Source organism: Zea mays, chromosome 4 (genome assembly GCF_902167145.1).
Source record: "Zea mays cultivar B73 chromosome 4, Zm-B73-REFERENCE-NAM-5.0, whole genome shotgun sequence".
Classification (NCBI taxonomy): Eukaryota; Viridiplantae; Streptophyta; class Magnoliopsida; order Poales; family Poaceae; genus Zea; species Zea mays.
Genome location: NC_050099.1, coordinates 220,311,197 through 220,335,646, shown reverse-complemented (window position 1 = coordinate 220,335,646; position 24,450 = coordinate 220,311,197). Strand labels below are relative to the sequence as shown.

The window sequence follows — 24,450 nt, the reverse complement described above, 5'->3', positions numbered from 1 at the left end:
ATCGCAAAGACGTCACGTTAGCCTCCGATGTTTATGCCGTCAAACGACTGGACTAAAAGCCATTATTAAGATTATCTCCAGCACCTATCTATATTCAAACTACATTCTATAAACAGTGTAATATACAATACAAAATTATATTTTGTGCCCATATAGTAAACTGATATAAGTAAACTGTTGTACATTGCTGTTTTCATACTCATATCTATATTCAAACTACATTCTATAAACAGTGTAATATATAGTCCAAAACGGTATTTTGTGACTATATAGGTGAACTGTAGTTTACACCATTTTATATTGTACATTGCACTGTAGTTTGAATATTAATATATGTAAGCTGCTGATGAGATAGTCATGAACGCCAATCACGAAATGCAACGGCTTTCAGCAGCGTGAAAACCACGTTCCAACCGCAAACCATTCCTTCACTGTTACAGGAACAACTTTACAACGACAGCTCGTCAACCAGTCAAGCCAATTTACTTTAACGCCAGAACAAAAGCGATGATAGGTTTGTCACCATGAATGAACTTTTGATTAATGGTACAAGGAACAGCTAGCTAAACTACAATGGTTCATATCATAACACTGAATATGGTATACATCAGCTACATTTACAGTACTTTAGTTGAAGTTGGTATGTGATCTCAGGCAACACTCCTGAGCTGTCTCCCCTGAATCCTCACATGAAATCCATGGAGTCACTCAAGGGCTGGCCACCGCCGTTTGAAGAATTCTGGGGGTCATGCTTCGGATGGTGATGCTGGCCCTGGTGGCCGCTGAAGTATTGCATCTGCTGTGGTTGTGAGAAATAGCTTGGCATCTGCTGCTGCTGTGATAGTCCTCCATTGAAGGGATTCCCGTTCATGTTGGGGACCTGCCCTGCGGCTATCTTAAGCCGCTGGACTTCTTCCCTCAAGGCATCATTTAGAGCTGCATCAAAACACAACCAGGGTTTATTAACAAGGGTGCTTGATACGCTTGTTCAACTAATATCTGCATATCTGCTCAGAAGATAACTGTTTTTTAGGAGAATAAATTGGTCAGGGGATAACTCATCGGTTGATACCATTTGCCTCGTAATGTTCTTGAAACAGGAAAAGTGGAGTCTCTTTCTGGGCCTTATATGACAGTGGCTTTAGACCTTCCAAAGAAAGACAAGGACATACCATCTCGAAGTTTAGCTTGTTCTTCCATGGCCTGCAACCGGAGTTTCAGCTCCCTGTTCTCAGTGGTTAAACCAGAGGTGTCCCTCTGCATTACAAGTAAATTGCAGCATCACAATGGAATCAATATTAGAGTTGTCATTGACCATATATACATTGAAGGCAACGGAACAAACAGTTGTACAAGACGATGACTAACGAAAACAAACAAATGCAATAGCTAACAGTCCTGACGCTAAACCAACAGAGAGTTCTCAGGATGATTACCAATGGAGCAAATAATTCAAAAACCGTTCCAATCCAAAAATATCAAAATAGCTAAAAATTCTAAATCCAGTTTAACACTTCAGAATATGTTTTTGCTTTGGTTCTTTTGCCACTTAAATAACAACAACAAAGCCTTTATCCCAGGCAAGTTGGTGTACGCTAGTGTTTTACCCAATAGAGCCCACTTAAATAACCAGCCGAAATTTCTAGAGAAAGATAAATAAAGGACAACTATCCCCTACCACAAAAAACCAAAAGCTTCCGCCTAACACCACTCCATTTGATTCCTCATCTCCAATCAATTCGGCTTTCAATCAGAACATCTATTTGTGACACGACCTACCTATCAAGTGCAGAGGCATCTCCACTATGTCCCTACTTTTAGGTGTAATAAATCCTTCAGTAGTCACATCAACTAAAACAATACTTGCAGGCAAGATTATTAATTAGAGAACTTCAAAAACTATTGCTATGTTTCAGCTGTGTTGGCCATGAAGAAAAGGCAACACATCTACAATTATTGTTGCTTGGCTACAAATAATATGGCAACTTTTAATTCACACATCCTCTGGTACGTCATACACAATCCATATAGGACCAGAAGTTCAAGATGCAATTGCACTTGCATGGATCGGCTTAAGGCCATGTTTGGCTCATGGCTCATTTTTAGAATCTTAATGTTAACTAAACAGCTCTTGGAGTTTGAATTGAATTTTGTCCCAGAATCTCACAATCTCTCCACTAGCCGATAAAGTATTGGCTTTCGTGTGGTATTTCAATTCCGATAATCCATGGGGAACCAAATGAACCCTTATTCTGCTTCAGAGCGTGCGGAAAAATGAAGATATCTAAGTATCCCTGGAGCATAGTGACCTTTTGGTCTCGAATATTCACTCCAGCCTTCATGTAACATAAATTTGTAAAATAGAGAAAACAATGTTACAATGATTATATATCATAGACATGGTATCTACTCTACATCCATGAGGACCATATAAATGAAAAGAAAAACAGTATCCACAATGTAATAGGGTTTATCTGGTGCTACTATATGCCCATTTATTACTAAGTTACCAGTATATGTAGCAAAATATATATGTCTAAGGAAATACTCCATTCAACGTTTCTTTAGTAATACTATCACAAGATAGTGTATTTAAATCTCAATCGTATAGAGTGCATGGCTACATAAACTAAAATGTTATGCCAAAGAAATTTGCAAGTCAAGGCAACTTGGAGGGTAACTTTTCTGCTGATGGTATAATATACATTAATGCTCATGATTGTTTCAGCAAAGACAGAACATAAAGTGGGTTAGTCATCAAAACTATTCACCTACACTGTAGAGGTAAGACAGATTGTTAGACTACCCGTCTAGGGTTTGTGTTATTCCCTGTGTAATGACTGTTATACCCCTGTGTAATGGGCCTTGGCCCAGTTACTCTCTCTATTTAATATCACTCCCAACCCCTGATTAGGGTATGGGCACACATTCCAACATGGTATCATAGAGCTAGGGTTAGTTTTTCCAGCCGCCATCCCTCTTCTCCCGCCGCCGTCACCCCAGCCGCCGGCTCCCTCTCCCTCCCAGCCGCCGGCTCCACAGCCGCCGGGCTCCCTCTCCCTCCCAGCCGCCGGCGCCGGACCGCCGGTCCCCTGCCCAGGCGCGGAGCGCCTCTCTGCCCCTGCGCGTCCGCCGCCGTCCCTCTTCCCCGACGCGCCCACCGTCTCCCCTACCCTGCGTGCTCGTCGCGCCCAGGGCCCCTCCACCCCTGCGCGTCCGCCGACCCCGGACGCCGCCGCCGGACTCCCTCGGCCGCCGGTCTTCCTCCCCTGCGCGCCCAGGGCCTCTGCCCCTGCACGTCCGCCGCCGCCGGCCTTCCCCCTGGGAGCGGCGCCCGTCGTTCCTGCGCCTCCTCGACCAGGCACGTCCGCCGCCGCCGGCCTTCCCCCTGGGAGCGGCGCCCGTCGTCCCTGCGCCTCCTCGACCAGGCACCTGGCCAGGCCGCGCCCCTGCCCCTGCAACCCCGCCGCCATGGACGCCAACACCACTGCCGCCACCGGCACCAACACCCCCGCTGCAACCGGCAGCGAGCCCGCCCATGGAGGGGCCCCGTACATCACCGGCCTCGGACCGCTCCGCGCTTCATCCCCGCTGCCCCTGCATCGCACCTCCCCGCCGAGCTTCCCCGCCTTCGCTTCACCCACCTGGAGTCATCGTGTCGCACCCTCCACCATCCCCACCACCGACCCCCCGCTCGTCAGCACCCTCGCCTCGATCCAGGCCGCTGTGACGGCCTCGCGGGAGCGCGAGCGCGAGCGCGCTGCCTCCCTCGCCCTGGAGCGTGAGCGTGCCCTGGGCGCTGCTCTGACCACCCAGATGGCCACCACGCAGCGTCTCCTCGGCCACCCGACTCTCGCCGATGCGGAGCCCCCAGAGGACCCCCACGCCTCCGACCTCGACGCCGACCTCATCGCTGCTCTCCACGCTCAGGCCGCTGGTCTGCACAACATCCGGGCCCTCGTGTCCGTGGTGTTGGATCCGGCGTCTTCCCACTACCCCCGCTGGCGAGGACAGGTCCTCCTCACGCTGCGGCGGTTCGTCCTCGACGATCACGTCCTCGTCGACCACGACGCTCCACCGCCTCGCTCCTGGTGCCTCATGGACAGCGTTGTCCTCTCGTGGCTCCACGGCACCATCACCGTTGAGCTGCAGGACATCATCCGCGATCAGGCGGACACTGCTCGCCAGGCGTGGCTCGCTCTCGAGGACCAGTTCCTCGGGAATCGGGATGCGCGGGCGCTCCACCTCGACGCCCAGTTCCACCTGTTCTCTCAGGGAGACCTCTCCGTGGGAGAATACTGCCGCCAGATGAAGGGCCTGGCTGACTCTCTCCGCGATCTCGGCGAGCCAGTTGCCGATCGTACCCTGGTGCTGAACCTCCTGCGTGGCCTCAGCCCCCGCTACGGCCACCGGAAGGCTCTCATCAAGAGGAGCGTGCCCTTCCCCACCTTCCACGCCGTGCGGAACGAGCTTCTCCTCGAGGAGCTCACCATGGCGAATGAGGCACCCACTCCTGCCTCGGCCCTCTACAGCGCTCCCACCAGTGGTCAGCCGCCTTCAGGGGGCCAGGCCACCCGTCCTCCGTCGACCGGGGCTCCCACCCGCCCCCCTCCTGCCGTCCCGGCGGCCCCTCGTCCGACTTCTACGACCGACGGGGGTCGTCGCTCCCGCAAGGGCGGCCGTGGGAGCGGCGGCTCCTCTCGTGGTGGTCCCTCCGGCCGGGGTGGCGGCCACGCGTGGCCGTCCTTCTACAACCCCTGGACCGGGACCATCGCCATGTGGCCGGGCCAGGCACCGAGTACCCCCCGTCCTCCGGCGCCCGCCCTCCTGACTACACCTCACTACGGCGCACCTCCTTATGGTGTTCCCGTCGTGCCCCAGGCTCCGCCCGCGCTCCTGCCCCCGGGGACCCACACCTCGACGCCTTGGTCCCCGCCGGCTGGTGGTTGGGACAGCACCTCCCTCGCTGCTGCTTTCAGCACCATGGCGATGACCCCACCCCCCTCCGACTGGGTGATCGACTCCGGTGCCTCGTACCACACCACCCCCACGGCAGGCACACTCTCTCGCTCTCATCCCCCACTCCCCTCTCACCCATCCTCGATCGTCGTTGGAAACGGTTCCACTCTACCAGTCACCTCAGTAGGTGCCTCGGTTCTCCCTGGGCCGTTTTACCTCAACGATGTTCTCGTAGCTCCCCACATCACCCACAATCTTCTTTCTGTTCGTCGATTCACTACTGACAACTCCTGTTCCATTGAGTTTGACCCCTCTGGTTTTTCTGTGAAGGATCTGGCCACCAGGACCCTTCTCGCCCGCTGTGACAGCTCGGGGCCTCTCTACACGCTCCAGCCCTCCACCGCCGGCGTGTCTCCACCTCCTGCCTTGGTCTCCACCACCTCCTCCACCACATGGCATCGACGTCTCGGCCATCCTGGACCCGACGTCATGACCAAGATTACCAGTAGTCTCGATCTTTCATGTAGTAGGGGACATTTTGAGGGTCTCTGTCATGCTTGTCAGTTAGGCCGACATACTCGTCTCCCATTTACTACTTCTTCTTCTCGGGCTGAGCAGGCTTTTGATCTGGTTCATTGTGACCTTTGGACCTCCCCTGTACTCAGTCTTTCTGGTTATAAATATTATCTGGTGATTTTGGATGATTTTTCCCATTTTCTCTGGACCTTCCCGCTTCGGTTGAAGTCGGACACATTCACCACCCTCACACACTTCTTCACCTGGGTATCCACTCAGTTTCGTCGCCCGGTCCGTGCTCTGCAGTGTGACAATGGCCGCGAGTTCGATAACAACGCCTCTCGCTCCTTCTTCCTCACTCATGGCGTCCAGTTGCGTCTCTCGTGCCCCTACACTTCTGCCCAGAACGGCCGCGCCGAACGCATGATCCGCACCACCACTAATATGCTCCGCTGTCTCCTCTTCCAGGCGTCTCTCCCTGCCAGCTACTGGGCAGAGGCCCTGCATACTGCCACCCACCTCCTCAACCGTCTTCCCTCGAAGGCGGTACACCACCCTACCCCCCACTTCGCCCTTTACGGCACAGCCCCTTCCTATGACCACCTTCGCGTGTTCGGCTGTGCCTGCTACCCTAACACTTCCGCTACCGCTCCACATAAGCTTTCTCCTCGCTCCACCCGCTGTCTATTCCTTGGCTACTCCCCTGACCACAAGGGGTACCGGTGTCTGGACCTCACCTCCCACCGCATCATCATCTCTCGTCATGTCGTCTTTGACGAAGATGTGTTTCCCCTTGCTGGCTCCACCCCACCCACCGATCTTGACTCCCTCCTCGAGTCCGATCCGATTCCTCCCCCACCTTCGGCTCCCCGTCTTGCGCCGTTACCTGCTCCTCGTGCGGCCCCCACGACCTCTTCCGCGCCACGCGCGGCCCCGTCGACCCCGCCTGTGCCACGCGCGGCCCCGTCGACCCCGCCTGCGCCACGCGCGGCCCCGTCGACCCCGCCTGCGCCACGCGCGGACCCGTCGGTCCTGCCTGCACCACGCACGGCCCCGTCGATCCCGCCTGCGCCACGCACGGCCCCGTCGACCCCGCCTGCGCCACGCGCGGCCCCGTCGACTCCGGCTCGATTCGCCAACCCCGCCCTCGTCTACCATCGCCGCGGCCACGCCACTACCTCGGCACCCCCCGACGCGTGCCCATCGACGAGCGCGGCCCGCTTCGCCGACCCCGCCGTCGTCTATCACCGCCGTGAGTCGGCCCCTCCAGCCGCTCCCGACGTTCCGGTGGCTCACTCCGAGTCATCCGTATACCACCCGGTCGCCATCCATCGCGACCCCGGGCACGTCCACCCGATGGTGACTCGACGCGCTGCTGGCGTTCTCCGCCCCGTCGACCGGCTCATCCTGGCAGCCGCTACGACCAGCACTCCACCCGACGCTTCCCCGGTACCCTCCTCCGTTCGCACTGCCCTCGCCGACCCACACTGGCGTCGCGCTATGGAGGAGGAGTACGCGGCCCTCTTGGCCAACCACACTTGGGACCTGGTGCCGCGTCCACCAGGCACCAACGTGGTCACCGGCAAGTGGCTATTTCGCCACAAGCTGACCTCAGACGGCTCCCTCGACCGCTACAAGGCCCGTTGGGTCCTTCGGGGCTTCACCCAGCGCCCCGGAGTGGACTACGACGAGACCTTCAGCCCTGTCGTCAAGTTCGCCACTGTTCGCGCCGTCCTCTCCCTCGCCCTCTCCCGCGACTGGGCGATCCATCAGCTCGATGTCAAGAATGCCTTCCTCCATGGCACTCTGACGGAGACTGTCTACTGCAGCCAGCCCACCGGCTTCGTCGACGCTGACCGTCCGGACCTGGTTTGCCGGCTGAACCGATCCCTGTACGGCCTCAAGCAGGCGCCACGGGCTTGGTACAGCCGCTTCGCCTCCTACCTGGCCTCTGTCGGCTTCGTCGAGGCCAAGTCGGACACGTCCCTGTTCATCTACCGGCGCGGCGACGACACCGTCTACCTCCTGCTCTACGTCGACGACATTGTGCTCACGGCATCCACCGCCGACCTCCTTCACCGCACGATCGTCGCCCTTCAGCGGGAGTTCGCGATGAAGGACCTGGGGCCCCTCCACCACTTCCTCGGCGTCACCGCCGAACGTCGGCCTCAGGGTCTCTTCCTCCACCAGCGCCAGTACGCCATCGACATCCTGGAGCGGGCTGGCATGTCTGACTGCAAGCCCTGCACCACGCCTGTCGACACTCAGGCGAAGCTCTCTGAGGACGACGGGCCTCCGGTCGCCGACGCGACGTCCTACCGGAGCCTCACCGGCGCGCTCCAGTACCTCACGTTCTCCAGGCCCGACATCGCTTACGCCGTCCAGCAGGTGTGCCTGCACATGCACACTCCGCGGGAGCCCCATCTCACTGCGCTCAAGCGGATTCTACGCTACCTCCGCGGCTCCCTCGACTACGGTCTCCTACTCCGCCCATCCCCGACGACGGAGCTCGTGGTCTACACCGACGCTGACTGGGCTGGCTGTCCCGACACGCGCCGGTCCACCTCCGGCTACGCCGTCTTCCTGGGCGCCAACCTCGTCTCTTGGGCCGCCAAGAGGCAGCCCGTCGTCTCTCGCTCCAGCGCTGAGGCCGAGTACCGTGCCGTGGCCAACGGCGTGGCCGAGGCCTCCTGGCTGCGCCAGCTCCTCCACGAGCTTCACAGTCCCCTCCAGCGCGCCACCCTCGTCTACTGCGACAACGTCAGCGCGGTCTACCTCTCCACCAACCCCGTGCAGCATCAGCGCACGAAGCATGTGGAGATCGACCTCCACTTCGTCCGCGAGCGTGTCGCTGCCGGTGACGTCCGCGTTCTCAGCGTCCCCACCACGCTTCAGTTCGCCGACATCTTCACCAAGGGGTTACCGTCGAGTGTCTTTTTAGACTTCCGATCCAGCCTCAACATCTGTACAGGATAGAGTTGTGACTGCGGGGGGGTGTTAGACTACCCGTCTAGGGTTTGTGTTATTCCCTGTGTAATGACTGTTATACCCCTGTGTAATGGGCCTTGGCCCAGTTACTCTCTCTATTTAATATCACTCCCAACCCCTGATTAGGGTATGGGCACACATTCCAACACAGATGAATGTAAGGGCACAGATATTTTAACTTCTGATGAAAAAATCAAGTGTGTGTACAGAAACAATGAGTACTAGCAAGGAATGCTAAAACTCAACCAAATGGCACTGGCAATCAGTTATACTCATACCAAAATGCACTAATAGCAACTCAAGACTTGGAAAGAACTTGGTGGGTAGGAAATAGCATGCATTCACAAAGTATAATAAAACAGTTTCCAAAACACATCAAACGTGAGCAAAGGTTCAAAATTCCAAGGTCAGATATCCATAATCCAATGCCTAAACCTAAATTAGTTGCAACCTTATCATTTACAAAATGACCAAATGGGCCTGTTTGTTTCAGCTTATAGATTATATATTCTGGATTATAATCTAGATTATATAATCCAAATTATAATTTGTCTAGATTATAATATGTATGTAACTGTTTGGTAGTGTAGATTATACAAATGCAAATTATTGTTATCTAAGACACAAAGTCAACAATGCCCTTTCAATTGAAGCCTTTCAGTAAGTCCAATTTATTCTTCAATTGAAGCCTTGAATGGTGCAACCCTGTTGTTATCTTGTACTTTTCAGCTATGTTGTTGTACCCACGAATAGTCACGATGCCATTCGGCCTATTACCAGCATTGGTTTCTTAGATACAGATTTCACAAAATACTCTAGTGTTCTCAAAAGTCCAAGCTGCTTTGTCATAAACTTCATTCTACTCAAAATTAAAAACATGTATGCAAGCCGTGCTTTCTTCGTCTTCCAAGAAGGCATTGAAATCCAACCCACACCTCAAGGTGCTCCTATACTTCAAGGCTCCAGCCAGGTTTTCCTCGGCGTCGAGGTCGTCCATGGAGCTGGCGGGATGTACGAGGGGCGGCGAGATGCTCCTGTGGAGCCGGTGGTAGGATTTTCCAAGGAGCGGCGGCGTGGGATGTATGAGGGTTTACAAGGGCGATGGTGGTATGGATACCTGGGCTGGGGCTGGGGCTGGGGAGCGGTCACCTGTGCTGGTGCTGGCGAGCCATCACCTTGGTTGGGGAGCGGTGGCAGTATAGATTACCAGGGAGGCGCGTGGGATGCTAATCTCCAAGGGGCGGACAGTGGTTTTCGGGAGGCGGCGTGGGATGCTTGTGAGGGGCGGCGGGATGGCTTGAGAGACGAACGGGTAAAAAATAGGATGGCAGATTAACGTAATTTCAGTTCACATAACCATGGGTGCTGGGTCTTTTACCAAAAATAATCTGAAATAAGTTACTCTTGAGAAGATTATGAGTGTTAGAAGATAAGATTAGATTGTAAACAAATATCTGTAACAAACAAGAGTAAGCATCTCTGGGAAGATAAAGATAGGGATATTCTGTTGTAACTAGAATTCCTGAAGCTTCTCTAGTTTGTTACGATCCTGTAAATCCTGCGCATGTTGTTTATGCCTATATAAACATGTAGGGCGGCCCTCCAACGAGGCAGCACGCTTTAACCTATTGCCCTCTGATTTTACATGGTAATCAGAGCCTAAACCATCTACCAAAACCCTCATCATGTCGTCCAGTGCTTCCTCCGCCGCACTTGTTGCACATCCCGTTTCTGAGAAGCTTACCAGGGCCAACCATGCCTTGTGGAAGGCCCAGGTACGTGCTGCCATGCGCGGCGCACGTCTGGAGGGATACCTCACCGGCGCAACCAAGATGCCTGATGAGGAGACTGTCGACAACGCGGGCAAGAAGAGCCCCAATCCTGCTTTTGAAGAATGGGAGGCGAAGGATCAACAGATCCTTAGCTATCTCCTCTCATCTATAAGCAGAGAGGTGCAGATTCAAGTCACCTCAGCCAAGACTGCGGCGGAGGCATGGCACTCCATCGAGGCCATGTTCGCATCACAGACCCGAGCCCGGGCTGTGAATCTTCGCCTTGCTCTGTCAACTACAAAAAAAGGTAGTATGACCGTCGCCGAGTACTACACCAAAATGAAGGGCTACGGCGATGAGATGGCTGCAGCAGGAAGACCGCTGCAAGATGAAGAGATGGTCGAGTACATCCTCACCGGCCTGGAGGAAGAATTCCTACCGATGGTGTCTGCCCTTGTCACGAGGGTAGATCCAATCTCACTTGAAGACCTCTACTCTCAGTTGCTGAATTTTGAGACCAAGTTGGATCTCATGAGAGGTGGAGGCGAGCAGCATCAAGGATCAGCAAATATGGCTGGTCGCGGTGGCCGTGGAAATCAACGTGGAGGCAGTGGTGGTCGTGGCCAGCGTGGTGGCCGCGGGTCATCTCGTGGTGGCCGTGCTAGTTGGTCCGGAGGGCGCCAAAGCAACCAGGGAGGCTACATCAGGCGTTCCAACAACTCCAGCGACGAGAGGCCGGTCTGCCAGGTCTGCTTCAAGAAGGGCCACACCGCAGCCAGGTGCTGGCACAGGTTTGAAGAAGACTTCGTCCCAGATGAGAAGCTTGCTGGAGCCGCCACCAACTCCTACCACGTCGACACCAATTGGTACACGGACACCGGCGCCACCGACCACATAACAGGAGAGCTTGAGAAGCTCTCAATCAGGGAGAAGTACGCTGGTGGTGATCAAATTCACACTGCCAGCGGTTCAGGTATGACAATCAGTCACATTGGTCAATCTACTGTTAATACCCCTAATAGAAATCTTCATCTAAATGATGTTCTTTATGTTCCACAAGCTAAAAAAAACCTTGTCTCGGTTCATAAATTAACTTCAGATAACTCTGCCTTCATAGAATTTCATCCAAATTTTTTTGTTATCAAGGACAAAGACACCAAGAACATTTTGCTTAAGGGGCGATGTCACAAAGGACTGTATCCCATCCCCGCTACATCCACAATAAAGAACGCTCTTGGTGCTGTCAAGCCCTCCATGTCCCGATGGCACAATCGTTTAGGTCATCCATCTTCTTTCATTGTTCGTCAGGTTGTTAGCAAGAATAAACTTCCTTGTTTAGGTCCCTCAACAGATGAATCCGTGTGTGATGCCTGTCAGAAAGCCAAAGCTCATCAATTCCCATATCCTAGATCCACTAGCGTATCTAGCTCCCCTCTCGAGCTAGTTTTTTCTGATGTATGGGGTCCTGCACCCGAATCTGTTGGCAGAAAAAAATATTATGTGAGCTTTATTGATGATTATAGTAAATTTACCTGGGTTTATCTTATTAAGTATAAGTCTGAAGTTTTTCAGAAGTTTCATGAATTTCAAAGCCTTGTTGAACGACTTTTTGACAGGAAGATTCTTGCTGTCCAAACTGATTGGGGAGGGGAATATCAGCGCTTGAATACCTTTTTTAATAAGATCGGCATTTCTCATCTGGTTTCTTGTCCTCACGCTCACCAACAAAATGGGTCGGCTGAGCGAAAACATCGACACATCGTAGAAGTTGGGCTTTCTTTGCTTGCACATGCGTCTATGCCCCTTAAATTTTGGGATGAGGCATTTCTAGCTGCCGCATATCTGATCAATCGCACTCCCACAAAAATTCTTAATCTAGACACACCTTTTGAGCGCTTGTTTCATAAACAACCTGATTATTCAGTTCTCCGCATTTTTGGATGCGTATGTTGGCCTAATCTTCGCCCATATAACTCTCACAAACTTCAGTTTCGTTCCAAGCAATGTGTTTTTCTTGGGTATAGTAGCTTACACAAAGGGTTTAAGTGTTTAGATGTCTCTACTGGCAGGGTATATGTTTCTCGAGATGTTACATTTGATGAAAATGTTTTTCCCTTTGCTTCCTTGCATAGCAATGCGGGTGCACGATTGAGATCTGAAATCCAGCTTCTTTCACCTGATCTTTTAAATCCTGCCACATTTAATTCTGGGGTAGACAGTTTGATTGATCATGCGGCTGATATGTCTACTGACCCTAACCAAATTTCTGGAGACAATTCTGTTCAAGATCAGGCAGAACACACACCAAATATGGATGTCCTAGCGCCTTCAGTACCAAACACTGCTCCTGAAGCTGATGCGGTGCATATTCCTGGGAGTGCTTCGCACTCGGGATCTGCTCCTGCAGCGCCATCGACAGCTGCACCGTCTCCAACCTGTCGTGGCGACTCGCGCGTTGCCACGCACCCTTCAGCTAGCCACGATTATGTGGCTTCCGTCGACATGTCCCGCGGCATTGCGGGACGGGAAGAGAGCTTCTTGACAGCTCCCACTACCGCGACATCACCAGCGAGTTCTGAGCCGTCTGGTTCTCTGCCTGCGACCGCTGCTGATGCACAAGTCCCTGAACCGATTTTGGGAGGTGTATCTTCTATGGACCCTGCATCAACTCGCCCAAGGACAAGACTTCAACAAGGGGTCAGGAAACCAAAGGTTTATACAGATGGCACTATTCGATATGGTTGTTTTACTTCTTCTGGTGAACCTTATGATCTAAATGAAGCTTTAGGAGATGTTAATTGGAAAGATGCTATGGATATAGAATACTCGGCTCTTATGAAAAATAAAACTTGGCACCTTGTTCCTCCAAAAAAAGGTAGGAACGTTATAGGATGCAAATGGGTGTATAAAATTAAAAGGAAAGCCGATGGAAGCTTGGATAGGTACAAGGCACGACTAGTAGCTAAAGGGTATAAACAACAATATGGGATAGATTATGATGATACTTTCAGTCCTGTTGTTAAACATGCTACCATTCGTATAATTCTTTCTATTGCTGTGTCACGAGGGTGGAGTCTACGTCAGCTTGATGTTCAGAATGCATTCCTTCATGGAGTATTGGAGGAGGAAGTCTACATGCAGCAACCTCCAGGATATGAGGATTCCACAAAACTCAACTATGTGTGCAAACTTGATAAGGCACTCTATGGATTGAAACAAGCTCCACGTGCATGGTATTCACGATTGAGCAATAAGCTTCTTTCTCTTGGGTTTCAAGCATCTAAGGCTGACACATCATTATTCTTCTACAATAAGGGAAGTGTTACTATTTTTGTGCTTGTGTATGTTGATGATATAATTGTTGCAAGCTCCACTCACAAAGCAACAGAAGCATTACTAAGTGATCTCAACAAAGAGTTTGCACTCAAGGACTTGGGTGACCTCAACTACTTCCTAGGAATAGAGGTGAATAAGGTACGAGATGGTATTATCTTGACTCAAGACAAGTATGCTTCAGATTTACTTAAAAAGGTTGGTATGTCTGACTGCAAACCGATCAGTACACCTCTTTCCACTAGTGAGAAGCTATCTATACATGAAGGGTCACCTTTAGGAGAAAAAGATATAACCCAGTACAGGAGTATAGTGGGGGCTTTACAATATCTTACTTTAACTAGACCTGATATTGCATTTTCAGTTAATAAAGTTTGTCAATTTCTTCATGCTCCTACTACGTTGCACTGGGCAGCAGTCAAAAGGATACTTAGATACATCAAGCAATGTACAAACTTAGGGCTGCATATCCATAGATCAGATTCTACTCTTGTTAGTGCCTTTTCCGATGCAGATTGGGCTGGCAGTGTAGATGATAGAAAATCTACAGGTGGGTTTGCTGTTTTCTTAGGATCAAATCTTGTCTCATGGAGTGCAAGAAAGCAACCTACGGTGTCAAGATCTAGCACTGAATCTGAATATAAAGCTTTGGCCAATGCTACTGCAGAGTTGATATGGGTACAAATTTTACTCACTGAAATTAGTATTAAAAGTCCTAGAGCAGCTAAGTTGTGGTGTGACAATTTGGGAGCTAAATATTTGTCAGCCAATCCTATCTTTCATGCAAGAACAAAACATATTGAAGTGGATTATCATTTTGTGAGAGATCGGGTCGCAAAGAAACTACTTGATATAGAATATGTGCCTACTGGAGATCAAGTTGCAGATGGGTTTACTAAACCTCTTTCAGTTCGGCTTCTGGAGAATTTCAAAGTCAATCTCAACCTCACTCGGTTATGATTGAGGGAGGGTGTTAGAAGATAAGATTAGATTGTAAACAAATATCTGTAACAAACAAGAGTAAGCATCTCTGGGAAGATAAAGATAGGGATATTCTGTTGTAACTAGAATTCCTGAAGCTTCTCTAGTTTGTTACGATCCTGTAAATCCTGCGCATGTTGTTTATGCCTATATAAACATGTAGGGCGGCCCTCCAACGAGGCAGCACGCTTTAACCTATTGCCCTCTGATTTTCACAATGAGATTATAATAATCTAGGTACTAGATTATATAATCTGGACCTATAATCTAGGTATTTGTTTACCCATCCAGATTATATAATCTTGTCAGATTATAATCTGAAACAAACAGGGCCTAAAGGAAGGTGCAATATTCCTGTGACATAGGAGGAATTAATCCATGAACCAGCAAGGAGACAATTCATATCGACCTAAGGATCGAAGAGTTTAACTTCGGAAGAAATCCTCAAGAAGCAGCAAAAACTCTAGTGAGAAGAAGAAACAAAAAGGTTTTAAACCCAAGTTACTTGAATGAAACTGATAAGCCAGGGCAAGAAACCATTAGACTGGACAATCATAAGGAGAGGATGTGAGTGATGGTAACATCTTGCTTTCTTTATATAGATAATCGTATGATGCCAAGGTTTAAGTAAGCTAAGTTCGTTTTCCCACTTGTCCAGCACGGCAAGAGAGCAAATAATTAAGAGCGGTGGGATAAAATAATAGCTGATCTCCTATCGTGGTACTTGTAGTTGTAGCAAGAGACAAGCCCCAGTTAAAAAATTAGCGCTGGTTGAAGCAATGATACGTTTCGTACACCCAACCACAAGATTTTTTTTTTCTGTCCAAGGATAAGCGGGACTTTGGAGGAGGGCACAATAAGTTATGATAGTGCCTGGTCAAAGCAACCAAACAAATATTCGTTACCTGAAGAAGCGTGAGCTGTGCCGAAAGCGTGGTGGCCTCTGTCTGCAGCGTCTGCACCTTCCTCTCCAGCTCACTGGTGTACTTGATCTTCCTCTCCTTGGACCTCGCCGCGGACTGCCGGTTCGCCAGGATCCTGCACCGCCGCGGGAGAGGAAATTATACCTATCTTGAAACCAGGACTTGACCAGGCAGGACAAGGTATCACGTCCCAGCTCCATGAAGCATCTCAAGCAGCGGGGGAAGCAATTCCAAGGTGAAGACAGCTCGCGGACGCTGAAGGCGTTTGCTCACCTCTTGGCGCGCTTGGGATCGAGGAGCGCGAGCTCGGCGAGCTTGTCGTCGGGCACGGCCTTCTTGGCGTAGTCCGGCAGCACGGACGGCGGCGCCGACTCGCCCTCGAACGGCGAGGTGTCCCCGTCCATGGAGCCGCTCCTCTTGTGCCCCGCCATGCCCCCTCTTACCCCCCCGCCGCCGCCGCCTCCCTGCAGCGAGAGGCCGTCGAAGAAGGCGGCGTCGAGGGAGAGGCTCCGCATGTGCGCCCCGCTCGGCGGCCTCGGCGGCGCCGCGGACGCCGGGGAAGCCGCCTGCTGCAGCGGCGGCTGGAGCGGCGGGGCCTGGGGCTGCGGCGTCGGGTCGGACGCCGCGGGCGAGTCGTCGGAGAGAGAGGGGAAGTCGATGTCGGAGAAGCCGAAGTCGGCGTCCGGGTCCAGCAGCAGGTCTGCGTCGGGCAGCCGGATGAACGTCTCCGAGTGCGCCCGCCGGTGGTGCCCCCGTGCTGGGAGCTCCCCGCCCCCGCCGAAGCAGGACGACGGCGCCGGCGGCGGGAAGCGCGGGTCCATGGCGGCCGGGCGGGCGGAGGTCAACGGGGGTCAACGCAGCCGGGGCGGAGGCTGCGGTGGCGGCGTGGTGCACCTGGTGGGGTGGGGACTGTGGAATTGGGACTGCGGGGTAGCACAGCAGCCTAGCGGGCGTTGCTCGGGGCGGGGCGGGAGGGGTGCCGGGGCGGGTTACGAGTAGGTAAGCCGTAGGTGCGCCGTCCAGCGGTCGCGGTGGGAGTAGTGTGCAGTGCAGTGCCGCGGGGCTGCGCGGCTCACTTCCGCGTGGACGGGTCGTATGGACCAGTTGCCTGCTACACGGATCGCGAAGACGAACTGACGGTGGTTGGAACCCACGAGCTCGTGCGGAGGGTGCAGGGACGGGACGAGCTCACGAGCACGCGGCGGTGGAAACGGGCACCGAGCAGCTACTCCGCGTGGTAGGCCGTCAAGGTTTCGAGTGGACCAGGTGCATGGGTCACAGCGCTCAAGGATCATTGGTGGTTTGGACGGTGGGATGTGGCCCGTGTCCGTGCACCGGGTGCACGGGATCGGGACAGGGAGGGGTGGAAGGGTAACTTGCCAGTTGCCACGCGTGGAAAAACTGCCGCGTGGTTCCGGGGTAAAGAGAGCGGCGCGGCCTGTCCTGTCGCTGTGGGCGCGGGGCCCGGCCACCGGCAACTCCCCGCTCGGCGGTGAACCGTCGCGCTCCGTGTGACAGGTGGGGCTATGGTATGTAGGATCACGTAGTCAGTGACTTGAGAACCCGGGTTGGGTGCCTCTCGGCGGGCTTGCCGGTTGCTGCGGGAGGCGGTGGGGCGCACAGCGCGTCGGCAGGATTGGTCGCACGGCCGAAATCCACTTTAGCGTGCCCACGTGTCAATTGAGACTTGGGATCTCTGGGAGGGCCGGAGGAGTTCGTCGCTTCGCCTGGCCCGAGCACTACCATTTTGCTCCCCACAACACAAACGAATAGAGATAAGGGCATGTATTCGGGGGCGGATGTACGTCCGAAGCTGTCTGGGCTGTAGTCCCGGTCGCGGCCCAGCTAAAGCGAATAGCGACCCGCGGCCCATCAAGTTATCGGTCACGCAGTCACGCAGAGCGACAGCCGGCAGAGCCGCAGTCGTCCCTCCAGCCTCCAGCACGCCACTACGCGTCTATGCCTTCCTCCAGCTCCATCTGGCAGCCGCCACTACCACTAGCCCACTCGCCTCGCGCCCGGAGGCCAGACCGCCGGAGGCCGGAGAACCGCCACGGGCGCTCCCTTCTGGTCCTGGGCTCCTAGCCGGCTGGCCTCTTTCCGTCCTTCGCCAGTTCGCCTCACGCCCTCACCGCTGCGGTGCGCCGGCGTCCGGAGTCCAGACAAGCAAAGCAAGCAAGCCGTGAAGGAAGCATTGAAGCCATGAAGTAAACTAAGCAAGCAGTGAAGCCCGGAGTCCAGACAAGCAAAGCAAGCAAGTCCAGTCAGCCGAACAGGGGCGGCCGGATGGACGCGGACTGCAGACAAGCAAGCAAATGGCTTTGGTGGTAAGGTTTACATTTTGTTGTTTTTAGTTCTTTATTAATATTATTTTTCTTGAATGTTTAAATTATATCTTGCTTCTTGTGTCATATTAAACATCAATTATTTTTTTTTGTTTGGTTTAAAAAAATTTAAGCCTTAGCTTAGTAGCCCCCTCTTGGATCAATCCTGGATCCACCACTGCATGTATTAATGGTTTTTTTGGTTCAAGACTAATATAAAAGCTAACTAAATGCTCTATGCTCTTGCCATGTCATCAAGAGCTAACAATAAACTAATGTATATATATATATATATTAAACTTATTTTTATATGAATAGGTGTTTAAATGTATTAGAGCTAATAGTTAATTGGCTAAAAAATTGTTAGTAGAATTAGCTAGCTAATAAATATAAACTATCTATTAGTTAATTTACTAAAAGTAGCTAATAGATGAACTATTAGCTAGACTGTTTGGAAACGTTCAACTAATTTTAGCAGCTAACTATTATCTCTAGTGCATTCAAACACCCCCTAAGACCCTGTTTCGAACAACTCTAGGTTCCCGTTCCAGCGTAGAGTTGGAGTTCATAAAATAAATTAAAATAGTTTTAAAAAATATGTTAAACTAAACTCAAACCAAAATTATATAGCTAATTGTCTTAAAAGGTTACAACTCTACCTCCGTGATTTTCTGAAGCTCCTAACGACCAGCTCCAACTCTAGAAAATTTTCTAAGATGAAGTTGTCCCAAACAATCCCTAAGTTGAAGAGAGAAATCATTTAGGTTGGCTAAAAAAGAATTAACCTTAACTCACACAGTAGGATGCAAGCAGGCTCTTGCTCCTGGAGCAGAGCTTAGCTCCTCATGAAACACTCAATTTCTTCTCTATCATGTATTCTCACTATGCCACCTAGGATTTTGGTGAGATGCAGCTGTTTGAAGCCCGCCTAGTCAGCCTTATTATAGTTTCTCTTAGGAGGTTAAGTGGAAAAAAATAAGTATGAGACGAGCTCTTCGAGAAGAGTCTGTCTTTACACAACTTTCTACACACATATATAGTTTATATATTTAGAGCAATGGGCTCACATTAACAAACGGAAGCCCTCAAGGTGGTTCGACCCCACCAGTGTGCAACACAGACCCACCCATAGCCAACGTTCGTTAGGAAACAAATCAGACCCACACGTAGCCCACCTTCAATCACGGCGGTAGGCTTCCTAAACAACTGGCACCTTGTCTCCTCTTCATCCTCCGCGTTTCTCATTTCTCCGCTGTGATCGGGCGACTAGGAGGCGAGCAAAGCTTACTTCGGCACGCAGCGGGATCTTCTTCGGCAGTGGGTTTGACTGATAGCGCATTTCGCTGTCACCTACCTCCAGCTGTGGAGTCGCTGACAGTTCCATCGCCGGTAAGTTTTCTCGGTCCGCCACCCTCACATAGTTGATATTCGTTCGCTAGTGTTAATACTCGTCTGGTGTCGTCGCCCACAGATTTCCCCTTTCATAATATCTAAACTGATCCATTTCACATTTTATCTGTATTGGAGTTTTCAAAGATGTTTACTGACATTGCAAGCGACCTCGTTCAATCCGCCATTTTTCATGTAGCATTTTTCAGTGACCTAGCTTAGTCTGCTCATCGGATTTGAAGCCATACCCAGTTACGAGTTGTTACCTTTGTTATTGTTGCAATCGATCTATCTAGGGTTTAGATTGCAATCTAAAATTCCGTACTAATATCTTGTATGGTATTCATAATATTAAACCCCAAATAACGGATAGCGGAACCCTAAATTATGTTCGGTGTACCATAATATTATGCACATTTTGTTTATAATTAATTGGACTCAAACATACATAATTGTAATTATTTAAATTGTTTTGGCAAACTCTTGTAGTATTTATGCGGATTACGTTCACATTTATGATACTAATTACTTTACAGAGACTCACATTAGTTAATGCATAAATGTATTATACACTTAGGCAGTTGGATGATGTTGGATATTGAACCATAAAGTATAAATGGTGATTCATAATGTTTGAACATTTTGCTTTATGAAGCAAGCATTTGAAACATTCGTCTCGTAATTTTTTTATATTGTTATGACAAAATATGTTCGTACTTATGCTGATTACGTATGTAGTTATGGCAATAATTATTTGCAGAGATGGATATTACTTTTGATGTCCACATATTATATATGCTAACATGTGGATGATGTTATATTTTCAGTGTATAATTATATACGCGCTACACCTACATTTATGATTATATTCAATTTAATGCATTTGGAATAGTTAATGAATGTATCAATACAATTTACACACTATCAGGTTTTTATATATAACCTTTGTTGGTTGTTTCCTAATACATGTTTTAAAGGTGTCATATACCTCAAATACTATACATATCATTTATGCAAATTTAGCATTGTGCAGAAGTTAGATTCAGAATGAAGTCTATTGGCCATCCTCCTTCCAATCCAAAGAAAATAACAATTGAATCAAGTCAAGAAGTATTCACTGTTGAGATCCCCTGTATTGGGAATAATGCCAACAACCCAAGCAAATGATTCCCTAAAGCAAATGAAGCAACTTTCTGTTAGGAGTAATACAAAGCGGTCTGCTGGACGTGGAAAAAAAGAATCTGATGTAAGTGGAAACATAGATGACAATGATGATTTCATGTCTACCCAAGAAGAATCGACATGTTAGATTTGATGAGAAACCAACGCCTCCTCAGCGATAATTGCCACGCAGACCTATTATTTCTCCTTCACCAAATCACCCAAAGCAAAAAAACATTGATGAAGATGCAACCATCAAGCAAACAACTGTGGTGAAGAATAGAAGCGAAAAGAAAACCAAAGACATAAGAACACAGGTTTGTGACAGCGACAACTAATTTTATTATTATTGCAATAGTTATTGAACATAATACATACTAAATAATTCATAAAAAATTTGATTAATATTACGTTCATAATATAGATACTATCTATATATTCTAATGCTACCTAATCATGTTAGTTCAGTTAACTACATGTTGTTAATTGGTATTCTATGCCGTCTTCATTTAGTATTTATGAATCAAAATCATACATGTTGTTATTATGCCTTTTCATTTAGCAACATGAATTATTGGGATGTTCATTTTTTATTATATTTTTTAACATGTTTCTATATGTTTTCATACAAAAACTGAACATCCGTTGCATCCCGTATGATGTCATCTTGTCTATATGGATAATGAATGACCGTTAACGCGAGGCTGTAGCGAGGAAAGACTTCCAAAGTATAATGGAAATGTCAACAAATGGCCTTGTTGTTGGATCGTTATTGAATTGGTTGATGGACAAGCTGGATCCAGTTGACATGACCATACGACCTGGCCTAGGAAAGGAGCTGAAGATAACAAAGGAGACTGTTCGCCTAATTTTCGGTTTGCCCAGTGCTGGAGGTGGGAAACCATTTATGGATTGGTATGGAGAAGTTGATGCTGCTGGCAGGCTCATGAAAGAACTCAAAATATCGAAGGATGAGTTTGATATTGCCACCCTACAGGAAATAATTGTCAAGGGTCGTGACGATGATTTAACCATCAGGTGTTTATTCTTAATTTTATTCAACCGGTTGTTGTTCTCGACTTCTTCGTGTTCAATCTCCAACAACGAAGTTCTGATGACAGAATACATGGACCAGCTCCAAGACATCGATTGGTGCCAGCTAGTCTTAACGATTTGTGTGAGGCTGCTGCAAAATGGCATAAAAGGAACACTAATCATGTCACCGCTACGATATATGGGTGCTCCATAGTCACTGTGGTAATTCTTGTGACTAGTTTGTTCATATTCATATAATTTAATTAATAATCTTTCAGATATAAAATATATGTTGATGTATGTTATTTGTTTGTAATTATTTCAGATATATTATCTAGACCATCTTCATCACGAGGTAGCTCCAGAGAACAAATATAGCACTCCACGTATTAAATACTTTGACAAAGAGACAATTAATGCACTGACCAAGGCTGACATGAGGAAGCCACATCATGTTGGCGAAACGTATGGTCATTGTCATGTAAGTTCATTCCCATATTCAAACAAATCATTTTATGCAATTTATGCACACAATTTTTTTGTTTTGTATTTTTTAAAAATTAACTACTTGTGTTTGTTACTGTTTGATTATTCCATAGCAGGACAGAAACATGCTACGTTGCTGCTCCTGAACGACCAACAAATGACATGTTCCATATTTACGTTCCTCGCATGAAAGACTTGATCTCTAGCAAGGTTATTTGCCTTCCACTGCCATACCGCTCTAGTTTTGACTCTGTTGAAAGCTCATGACAAATTGGTTGATAAGTACTATGCAACGCTTGAACAGGCTCACCGCAAATTAGTATCAAAATAGCTCCAGCTAGCTGGGACCTTCGCAGACATGATTGATGATGTCATTCGACTCGGGTCACAGGTTCAAGGATCACAACAACCAGACATTCAAATAGGTTATTGAGTTTTTTGTATGTTTTGTTTATGTATATAGCAACTTCAGTACAATAATTACAGTATAAATAGGGACATGTGCACCAGCAATTGCATGTCTACCTGCAAAATTTATATATAATAAACATAATTAATAATTTATGCACATACTAGTAACCATTTATGCATTAATATACATCCCAAACATCATATATGAAAGAACTTATAGATAATAATGATTATATTTATCAACACATTTTTTCTGAATTTTGCAGAACAACCTACCCAGTCTGATGCCAACATTCCCAATGACCTGCACACGGATGCAGTTGATGATGTGATGCCAGAAGCACATACTGTAACCAGTGGCGGAGCACCCGTTATGGCTAACTATGGCTAGAGCCATACCTAAAAATCATGTTTGGTGTAGTGGTAAGTTCCTACTGCTTGCAATCAGCAGGTTCTAGGTTTGAGTCCTATGTATTGCATCATGTTTTTTTTTCTTTTTTTGTTCTTCTTCAGCCATACCTCATTATTATTTTGTCCTCCGCCACTGACTGTAACACCCAAAATTTGGGGTATAAAATTTCTTCTCTAATGTCTACCAAATTCAGGTGTTACCTCTTGTTTATCTCTCTCTAGACTTCTTCTCTCTTCCTTTTTATTAGAATTATGTCAATTATATGAGGGATTATTTATTTATTTAATATAGCAAACCCAATGTGAGTCATGAAATGTTGCATCATGCTGAGCCTAAAGTATTCTTTTGTTTGATGCATATGTTTGAATTATTTGAATTTGGATTGGGTTTGAATTTGATTTGAAATCCAAAGAGAAAGAAAAAGAAAAGCATTTGGAAAATTCCAGAAAAAGGAAAAACTCATTTCTGCCTGTTAGGCCCAATCCAGCCCAGTCAGGCCGAGCGCGCTGCGCCTGACAGGTGGGACCCGCCTGCCAGCGTCGGTCGTGCCCGCACTCTCTCTCCCTCCCTCCTGCTGCCCGGTGGGGCCAGCTTGTCGGCGCCGGTTTCTTCGTGCGCGCACTCACTTCCTCTCGCTGCCCGGTGGGTCCGTTCTGTCAGCACTGACCGCCCGTTTGCGTGGTCGCCCTCGCTGGCTCGCGGACCCCACCTGTCAGCCTCCTCTCCTTCCCTAGCCTCCAACCTGCACCCCGTCGTGGACGCGCCTACGTCGCGCGTTTCCCGGCCACTCCCCCCACGCGCCCGACCTCCTTTTGAGCCCGTACCCACTTGCTCACTCCCCTCGCCCAGTAGTGCTCCCCTGCAGACCCCCTCGCACCCCTCTCTCGCACTACGAGCGCACACGTGGAGCACCGCCGCCGTGCGTCATCCGTTCTGCGACCGCCGTCGAGCTCTTGTTGTGTACATTGCCCCGGTGATCTTTGCCTCCTCGCCAGCAACACAAGACACCCTCTGGTTTGCCCCCAGCCCCTTTAATTCCCTCTGTTCGTGCTCACCGGACTTCTCGTCGCGTAGTCGTGCCTCCCCGTCGTCGACCAAGGTCCTCGATATGTCCTCGCCGTTGTTCAAGATCCAGAGCCGTCCCTCGAGGTAACTAACCCCATGCCCTTAATTCCCCATTTACTGCCATGCTGTCCACGCAATCTCTCGCCGGAGTTAATGTGCGCCGCTGTCGGACCACTCCGCCACAGATCGTGCCCTCTGGTGTGTGGCGGAACCGCCCGAATTATTCCAACTTAAGTGTCCAAGTCCCACCTTAGAGGCTAGACCACACTTAAATAGGAATAAAACGTTAGTCCCTCGCATCTAGTCCGACGAGGCCACTAACATGATCAAGTACCACGTACTCACTCGAAGGTGAGGCAAAGAGCAAATACAACAAAGCATAAAACAAGAGTACTTCAAATTATTACAACATCATCGGAGTTTTGCCAAAGTAGTTGTCATTGTTTGGAATGCAGCGGAATAATACTAACGGTAAACAAACGGAGGGATGGGGAAGCCTGGCCCATCACTCCTCATGCTCCTCCCCTGCTGAGGTAGGGTCCCATTCGACTGTCCAACCCGGTGGCAAGGTAGACGGCCAAGTCAACAACTTTTGCCAAATCAACACATTTCCACTTGTTACTCAATGTAGCAGCATGGATCAAGCAGTCTCATTAGATGCGAGAAGCAGACGATTCGAATCGAGTTTTTATCTT

The 24,450-nt window shown here is 49.5% G+C and overlaps 1 protein-coding gene, 1 long non-coding RNA gene and 1 other non-coding gene across 7 annotated transcripts; 2 read left to right on the top strand and 1 right to left on the bottom strand.

The window, feature by feature from the left end:
• Positions 1-302: 302 nt before the first annotated feature.
• On the bottom strand, positions 303-16,476 carry LOC100273609 (uncharacterized). 2 transcript variants are annotated; one of them, NM_001148025.1, is made up of 4 exons: positions 15,746-16,371; positions 15,455-15,587; positions 1,173-1,257; positions 303-936 (listed from the first exon to the last, which is right to left on the bottom strand). In NM_001148025.1, the coding sequence occupies exons 1-4, from the start codon at positions 16,291-16,293 to the stop codon at positions 686-688; spliced, it is 1,017 nt and encodes a 338-aa protein (NP_001141497.1). In that variant the 5' UTR covers positions 16,294-16,371; the 3' UTR covers positions 303-685. The 2 variants fall into 2 exon arrangements, 1 of the variants encoding a protein (NP_001141497.1); XR_002750437.2 differs by having other exon boundaries at positions 369-936; positions 1,073-1,257; positions 15,746-16,476.
• Positions 10,614-10,752, top strand: LOC111591423 (small nucleolar RNA Z247). Its single transcript, XR_004858057.1, has one exon. It is a non-coding gene; the product is annotated as a small nucleolar RNA Z247 (small nucleolar RNA).
• On the top strand, positions 16,465-22,878 carry LOC103654624 (uncharacterized). 4 transcript variants are annotated; one of them, XR_002269298.3, is made up of 8 exons: positions 16,472-17,799; positions 20,219-20,663; positions 21,057-21,384; positions 21,468-21,603; positions 21,707-21,862; positions 21,981-22,077; positions 22,172-22,292; positions 22,545-22,878. It is a non-coding gene; the product is annotated as an uncharacterized lncRNA (long non-coding RNA). The 4 variants fall into 4 exon arrangements; XR_002269299.2 differs by having other exon boundaries at positions 16,465-17,799; positions 20,219-21,384; positions 21,482-21,603; XR_002269295.2 differs by having other exon boundaries at positions 16,467-17,799; positions 20,219-21,384.
• The last annotated feature ends 1,572 nt before the right edge of the window (positions 22,879-24,450 follow it).

Excerpts from the sequence above, each read along its gene's own strand:
- LOC100273609 (NM_001148025.1), bottom strand. The coding sequence starts at position 16,293 with ATGGACCCGCGCTTCCCGCCGCCGGCGCCGTCGTCCTGCTTCGGCGGG. Across the intron at positions 15,588-15,745 it reads GATCCCAAGCGCGCCAAGAG|GATCCTGGCGAACCGGCAGT; the intron begins GTGAGCAAACGC and ends GCGGCGGTGCAG. Across the intron at positions 1,258-15,454 it reads CACAGCTCACGCTTCTTCAG|AGGGACACCTCTGGTTTAAC; the intron begins GTAACGAATATT and ends CTTGTAATGCAG.